Source organism: Gossypium hirsutum, chromosome D07 (assembly GCF_007990345.1).
Source record: "Gossypium hirsutum isolate 1008001.06 chromosome D07, Gossypium_hirsutum_v2.1, whole genome shotgun sequence".
Taxonomy (NCBI): Eukaryota; Viridiplantae; Streptophyta; class Magnoliopsida; order Malvales; family Malvaceae; genus Gossypium; species Gossypium hirsutum.
Genome location: NC_053443.1, coordinates 3698700 through 3707197, shown reverse-complemented (window position 1 = coordinate 3707197; position 8498 = coordinate 3698700). Strand labels below are relative to the sequence as shown.

Genomic DNA, 8498 nt, shown 5'->3' with positions numbered 1-8498 from the left:
AAGTTGGTCACTTTTACCATCCGTGATCCCCTCACTATGGAATTTTGTCATCATCTTATGTTTTTCATTTTATTCCATTATGCTTTCCTAAATCATCTTAAGAACTAAGAAAGTTGTTTGTTTAAGAAACATATATGTTTCCCCTGAATTCAATTTCCTTGTATCAAAATTCCCATTATACATACAACTTGCATAAGAAGCAAGGCTAAAAAGTGGATCCGCCCATCACGCAAATCCTTGTGATAGACAGTAATAATTTGGTTGATATGTTGTTTGTGTTGTTCCAATAGGGTCGGAAGCGTGTAAATTATTGTACTAAAAAATCACACAAAGTTCAATTCCCAGGGAAGAGAGGTGGATCACATGGATCTCTTAAATACCAAGTCTTTCCTTAGACAGAATATCCCTTCTATAGTAATTTAATAGCACAATTAAATACTACTATTATACCCTCAAATATTGAAAGAAAAATAGGACAAGAAAGAACACAAGAGATTTAACGAGGTTCGGTAAATTATACCTACGTCCTCGGGCACTAACACCAGATGATAACTTTACTATCTCCAAAGTATTACAAACAAATAGAATTCCTTAAGAATTCTCAAATGGGAGAAGAGAGAAAACTAAGAGAGAAAGATTGGTTGGGATGAATTGAAATGAGAAATGAGAAGGCCTATTTATAGTTGAGGTTCAAGGACCAAACAATAAATAGCCCATTATCTCAAGGACCAAAAAAAATTATCCCTTGCCACTTTTCCAAAGTTGGTGGTTGTCATTATTGATTGTCTCCCATTAATGTTAATGGCAACCATTATTAATTGTCTTCCATTAATGTTAACAATCTCCACCTTGAAGATTTGATTAGGATAATCACATCTTCACACACTTCCTTCAACTCCCCAAATTCGATAAAGCTATCTTTTGTAGTGCCTACAAATGCACTCTCGAGCGCCATACACCTGAAGGTGCTCAAATTCTCAGGATGTTAATCAAGTTCAAACAATGATTAAACTTGATTGTTGTTACCACCTTGGTCATCATATCTGCAGGATTATCTGCTGTCGGAATCTTCTGAAGTAGAATTTTTCCTTTTTCAAAGACTTCCCGCACAAAGTGATATCTTACGTCGATATGCTTGGTTCTTGAATGATAGACTTGATTTTTCGCTAAATGAATAGCGCTCTGACTGTCACAATATAAACTTATGTGACTTTGAACAACTCCTAAGTCTTTCAACAATCCATTAAGCCAAATAGCCTCCTTAACAGCTTCTGTAACTGCCATATATTCTGCCTCTGTAGTAGACACAGCTACTGTAGACTGTAAGGTAGACTTCCAACTTACTGGGGCTTTCGCAAGAGTAAACAGATACCCCGTAGTTGAACGACGTTTATCTAAATCACCAGCAAAGTCGAAATCAACATATCCAACTACAAACTGACCAAGTGCTTCATCCTGTTCAAAAATTAAACCAACATCTACGGTTTTTCGAAGATACCGTAGAATCCATTTCACAGCTTGCCAATGTCCTTTTCCAGGATCATGCATATACCTGCTCACAACTCCAACAGCTTGTGAAATGTCAGGCCTCGTACACACCATCGCATACATCAAACTCCCAACTGCATTAGCATATGGGACTTTCGCCATATATTCTCTTTCATCTTCAGTCTTCGGAGATAATTGAGCACTAAGTTTCAAATGAGAAGCAAGTGGGGTACTTACATGTTTTGTGTTTTCATTTACACCAAAACATTGTAATACCTTTTTCAGATATTGCTTCTGATTTAAACAGAGCTTGCCTCTCGGTCTATCTCTACTTATCTCCATGCCGAGAATCTTCTTGGCCTCACCTAGATCTTTCATCTCGAACTCTTGATTCAACTGAGTCTTCAGCTTATCTATCTCATTTTGGCTCTTCAAAGCGATTAACATATCATCAACATACAAGAGTAGATAAATGAAAGATCCGTCATGCAGCTTCTGCAAATATACACAATTGTCATATTTGCTTCTTGTGTACTTCTGCCTTCTCATAAAGCTATCAAATCGCTTGTACCACTGCCTCGGGGATTGCTTCAATCTATATAGCGATTTGTTAAGCTTACAAACCCAATTTCTACCACCAGCATCTGTGTATCCTTCTGGCTGAGTCATATAGATCTCCTCTTCTAACTCACCATGCAAGAAAGCCGTCTTAACATCAAGTTAAGCTAGCTCCAAATTCAACTGTGCTACCAAGGCCAACAAAATTCTAATGGAGGAATGCTTCACAACAGGGGAAAATACATCATTGTAGTCAATTCCCTCCTTCTGAGCGTAGCCTTTAGCTACCAATCTTGCCTTGTAGCGAATATCCTTCTTGCTAGGAGATCCATCTTTCTTTGCGAATACCCACTTGCATCCGATTGCCCTTTTACCTTTTGGTAATTGCGCCAACTCCCAAGTATTGTTCTTCCGGAGAGACTGCATTTCTTCATCCATGGCGCTTTTCCATTTATCACTTTCTAAGTTTTGCATTGCTTCTTGATAAGTGATAGGAATATCATCAACAACGGGAAGGGCGTAGGCCACCATATCAGTAAATCGAGCAGGTTTACGAATTTCTCTCCGTGGCCTTGCAACTGCAACTGGTTCTGGTGTACTTAGTGGTTCTTGGGTCAGAACCTCTTCAACCTCTAATTCCTCCATTGTGGCTGGAGAATTAGACTTATTAACTGGGCAAATCCCCATCTGCTCAAACTCCACCTGTTTTGGAGTACACTCCACCTGCTGTAGAGTATTGCTCGTCTGAATATCTTTATCTGCTACATTTTTCAATGTGGTAGATTCATCAAAGGTAACATCTCTACTACAGATCATTTTCTTTGTGCTTAAGCACCAAAGACGAAATCCCTTCACTCCAGAAGTGATTCCCATAAAGAGAGCTTTCTTTGCCCTCGGATCTAACTTTGACTCCTTCACATGGTAATATGCAGTCGTTCCAAACACATGTAAGGAATCATAATCTGTAGCCGGTTTTCCAGACCATACCTCCATAGGAGTTTTTCTTTCTAATGCAGATGATGGCAAACGATTAACAAGATGGCCAGCGTATGTCACAGCCTCAGCCCAAAATTGCTTGCCCAACCCAGCATTAGACAACATACATCGAACTTTCTCCAGCAATGTTCGATTCATACGCTCTGCCACTCCATTCTGTTGTGGTGTATCTCTAACTGTGAAGTGTCGAACAATACCATACTCTTGGCACACATCGAAGAACGGATCACTTTTATATTCCCCTCCATTGTCTGTCCTAAGCCGCTTGATTTTCTTGCCAGTCTGGTTTTCGATCATAGTTTTCCATTTAAGAAAAACTCCAAGCACTTCATCTTTAGTTTTCATGGTATACACCCAAACTCTTCTGGAAAAGTCATCAACAAAAGTAACAAAGTAGTGTTTTCCTCCCAACGAATGTGTTTTGGAAGGCCCCCACACATCTGAGTGAATATATTCCAAAATACCTTTTGTATTATGGATAGCAGTGCCGAATTTCACTCTCTTTTGCTTTCCCAGAACACAGTGCTCATAAAATTTTAATTTGCAAGCCTTTGTACCTTTCAACAATCCTTGCTTTGCCAGAATTTGCAAGGATTTTTCGCTGGCATGTCCCAACTTCATATGCCACAACTGCATTGAGTCCAAGTCTTTGTTACCGGAAGCTGCAGCGACTGGTCCAATAACTGTACTACCTTGGTAGTAATACAAGTTATTTTTCCTGATGCCCTTCAATATCACAAGTGCGCCAGATGTCACTTTCAAAACCTCATCTCTCATAGTAACAACTGAACCATTGGATTCCAAGGCTCCCAATGAGATGAGATTTTTCTTCAAATTGGGCACGTACCGAACATCAGTCAGAACTCTGGTTGATCCATCTTTATTCTTTAATTGGATTGAACCTATCCCAACAGTTTTACAGGCATTGTCATTGCCCATATAAACAACTCCTCCATTTAGTTCTACTAAATCAGAGAACCACTCCCGGTTAGGGACATATGATAGGTACAACCCGAATCCAATATCCACTCATCTGAATGGAATGACGATGATGATGCAACCAGTGATAGTTCAGAGTCACTAGTATCATGCTTAGCAACACAAGCATCTACAGTAGCTTTTCCCTTATTCTTCAGCTTTGGACAATTTTTCTTCCAGTGGCCTTTCTCATGACAAAAAGCACATTCATCTTTCCCGAGTCTGGACTTTGACTTTGATCTCCCCTTTTGAGTTTTCTTCCGAGTGTATGAACGACCTCGGACTACTAAAGCTTCTGTATCTCTGATTGAGTTTTTCTGTTTGTCCTTCTTTCTCTGTTCATAACTGTATAAGGCCGCACAGACTTCGCTCAGAGATATATCACTCCTGCCATGAAGTAGAGTAGTTTCTAGGAACTCAAACTCCTCAGGAAGTGACCCCAACAGCATCAAAGCCAAATCTTCATCTTTGAATGTCTCATCCATATTCAGCAAATCAGTGACTAACTGATTAAATTTGGTGATGTGATCATTCATTGTGGTACTTGGGACGTATGTGAAGCGAAACAGTCTTTTCTTCAAGTGGAGCTTATTTTGACTGTTTTTCTTCAAAAATTTTTCTTCAAGTGCCACCCACAACTTATTTGCAGAAGTCTCCTTTGAAAAAGCATACCTCTGCTCTCGAGAAAGGCATGATCGAATTGTGCCACATGCCAACCGATTGATCGCCTTCCAATCTTTCTCCTGTACATCATCTGGTTTCTCTTCATCAATGGCAATGTCTAGACCCTGCTGAAAAAGGGCATCTAGAACCTCACTTTGCCACATACCAAAATGGCCCGTGCCATCAAAGATCTCCACGGCCAATCTTGCATTTGCAATTGTCGGTCTTGTCCACATGGACGATGTTGAAGCTCCTACACCGACCGTTTTCTCCATAATCTTTCAATATACCTAAGGAAATCTTTTCTGATGTGGAAGATCAGTTCAAACTGCAACCACAGAGCATACTACGATTAACCTTCGGCTCTGATACCACTTGTTGTTCCAATAGGGTCTGAAGCGTGTAAATTATTGTACTAAAAAATCACACAAAGTTCAATTCCCAGGGAAGAGAGGTGGATCACATGGATCTCTTAAATACCAAGTCTTTCCTTAGACAGAATACCCCTTCTATAGTAATTTAATAGCACAATTAAATACTACTATTATACCCTCAAATATTGAAAGAAAAATAGGACAAGAAAGAACACAAGAGATTTAACGAGGTTCGGTAAATTATACCTACGTCCTCGGGCACTAACACCAGATGATAACTTTACTATCTCCAAAGTATTACAAACAAATAGAATTCCTTAAGAATTCTCAAATGGGAGAAGAGAGAAAACTAAGAGAGAAAGATTGGTTGGGATGAATTGAAATGAGAAATGAGAAGGCCTATTTATAGTTGAGGTTCAAGGACCAAACAATAAATAGCCCATTATCTCAAGGACCAAAAAAAATTATCCCTTGCCACTTTTCCAAAGTTGGTGGTTGTCATTATTGATTGTCTCCCATTAATGTTAATGGCAACCATTATTAATTGTCTTCCATTAATGTTAACAGTTTGTTTACTGTTATATGCTTATATCCCTACAGGTTGAAAATGACAACCATGACTCTGTCTAGTTCTAGACAGCTAGCTTGAATTGTTTAAAATTTGGCAATGAAAGTGATTTATCATACAAGGTTAGGAACCTTGTAAAGCAAAAAAGTGAAAACAGAAATTCCCACAATTCATACTCACAATCCATAATTGGAAAACAGAGCAGTGGATAAAAATATCATAGTAACATATATATCTCATAACAGGGCTTACTGTACATTAACCATCATCAAATGGGGTCACCTGATAGGCCTAAATGGAGGGGTTTACATGACTTGTGAAAATAGTGATAAGGTTGTGAAGAATGAGTTAAATTAGCAAATGCCATTAGCATGGAAGAAAGGCTGATAATAATAATCATAATATCCTATTGGGAATAGACATTGCATAGTTCAATGGAACCATAGTGAAGCAGTTCCTCAATCATTTGTTCAATATGATCCTCTTCAAGAGGTTTGAACTGCTGGGTGGTTTCAACTTGAGCTGATTTGGCCTCTGTCTCTGCCAATGGTCTTTTTTCCACTAGCCGAACTCCGGTTCCGCTGTCCCTCGCTGCAATGCCGTCGACGTCGTTGTTGTTGCTAATAACAAGTGGAGTGAGCGCCTTATTTTGTGGCTTCTGAACTGACTTCTGTTTTGTGATTTGGAGCGAAGCCATGTAGCATTTGTGTAGTTTCGCAGTCAAAGTTGCTGAGAGAAGCTTGGATGACGACGACTGAAGTGCATTGGGATTGTAAGGGAAGTTGGTTCTAGCCCTTGGTCCACACATAAGCCTTGCTGCTTCATCGTAGGCACGGGCCGCATCTTCCGCGGTTTCAAATGTTCCTAACCAAATTCTAGTTTTCCTGCACAAACGCAACATTTTTTTCCATCAAGGACTACAACAAATCATGCTCAAAAACACTGAAGCGTTCATGATTTTTTGAACTTACAACAGAGGGTGGCGAATTTCAGACACCCAAGAACCCCAATGCCTTTGTCGTACACCTCGATATCGTTGTTGTGGTCTTGCCATGTTTGTGGGAAAAAAAACAAACTGTTTGCGGAAATGCCTGAATGAACAAATGAAGCAAAGAGAGTGATGCTAGGCAGGGAAGGGAAGAAGAGGGCCTTTTTGTAGTTGACGCTTTGGCAAATTTACTGTCATCCAACTTGAAAGCTTGTTGGGTCCCACAAAGAGTTCAAGGGTCTTCAATCTTGTGTTTTTATTTAGTTACAGTTGGAAATTTTATCAAGTGATGATTATTGAAATAATAGTAGACTAGGTGAAGGGGAAAATTCAAACTGACCAAATTCAATTCACATTATTATAATAATAATATATGGTTTCACAAACAAACAATAGTCTAATCTTAAAACTTTTGCTTTATCATTACCCTTCTTTGCTCATCAAAATCTAAGGTCACATTCCAAAAGATTCTTCATGTGAATATGGGTCTTTTGAACTATAAAACAAAGAATAGAAAAAGTTTATACCTTGTTTTCAACTAATAAAAAAAACCCCATTTTTATTAAGCAATTCTTGTAATGAAATTAAGGGTTTTTAAGAACTTTTGTTTTGGCATGTTTGTTGATGACCAAATTGGCAATCATGTGAGTGGGTTTGCACACGGATTATTCGATATAAAACCAGCAAAGCGAATGGTTCCCTCTAGGAAAGATTCTATACATCAATTTGCTGTGGGGAAAAAATGATTGTGTCAATCTTAATCTTGGACTGCGATCATTTTTGGATCAAATCCCATTCACTATTTATCACATCAATTTGCGCCCCCACAAATCACCTGATCTTTTTTGGCATAAACTCAAGGGGGCTATTTTTTTAATCCTTGACATAAACATCACTAATTAATAATTAATCAAGAAAAAATATGAAGGGTGATGGTGGTTCAACACGGAAGATAGAATTTTTTTTTGTATAAAATAGCATGGCTTACTTTACAAGTGGGATATAAATTATGAAAAATTAATTTTTGATTTAGTTGTGGACCAACTTGCAGGTTCTATATGTACTTTTCTGATATATTTTTTTATTGTTTTTTTCACTTTCTTCATTCTTTACTCTTAAAGATAAACCTGATATATATATATATAATATTTCATAGGATAAAAATAGGAACAGATAAAAAAAATTATAGGTAAAGATGGTGCAAATTGCAGCAAATTTCAATGAATATGAAAAGAAAAACACAAGCATGTGTGCATAGATTGCTATGCATTAAACAAACCTTCCTCAGGTTCTATTATTGTTCACGTCTTCTCTAGCTTTAGCAATCCTCCATTGTGAAAATGGTAAATACTAACGTCATGTATATAGTAGTTCTTATACATATTCTACGTGAATTTATATATTTTTTGGATGATAAAAAACTGAAACCAATTACAAAATTATTCTAGTGTCATCGCGCATAAGCCGAACATTCAATTGTAATTGTTCCACAACCTTTGTCAGAGTCTTCTGGAACGCTATTGAACCATAAAGGAAAACTCTCATCATCTCAGCCAGTTTATGTGCAGTTATATTGGATTCTCTAGGAGTCTGTTGTATGACTACTCGTCATTATCTCCTATATAGCTCCTGAATTCTCAATACCAGACCCTTGTTCAAATGCCCATAAAACTTATCTAAAATGGCTTCCACAACTTGAGTGTAATCCGTTTCGACTCATTTATTAATATATTTTATTTTCATATAATTAAGTAATTAACCACAATTAATATTATTTAAATTGTTAAATATAATTTGAATATATTAATTATTTGGGTTAATATGTAGTTTGCCTCGTGAACTTGTCTAAAAGTACAAAGTTGGTATCTGAACTTTTTTTTGGGCC

The 8498-nt window shown here is 37.7% G+C and overlaps 1 protein-coding gene across 1 annotated transcript; it reads right to left on the bottom strand.

Moving 5' to 3' along the window:
- Positions 1–5834: 5834 nt before the first annotated feature.
- LOC121219254 (ethylene-responsive transcription factor ERF003) lies at positions 5835–6863 on the bottom strand. The gene is made up of 2 exons (XM_041097096.1): positions 6597–6863; positions 5835–6509 (listed from the first exon to the last, which is right to left on the bottom strand). Exons 1-2 carry the CDS (start codon positions 6677–6679, stop codon positions 6032–6034), a joined length of 561 nt encoding a protein of 186 aa, XP_040953030.1. The 5' UTR covers positions 6680–6863; the 3' UTR covers positions 5835–6031.
- Between the last annotated feature and the right edge of the window lie 1635 nt (positions 6864–8498).

What these genes read in the sequence shown, in the direction of transcription:
- LOC121219254 (XM_041097096.1), bottom strand. Translation starts at nt 6,679, where the DNA reads ATGGCAAGACCACAACAACGATATCGAGGTGTACGACAAAGGCATTGG. An exon ending in GAAATTCGCCACCCTCTGTT is followed by an intron (nt 6,510 to 6,596) that starts GTAAGTTCAAAA and finishes GCGTTTGTGCAG; the next exon opens with GAAAACTAGAATTTGGTTAG.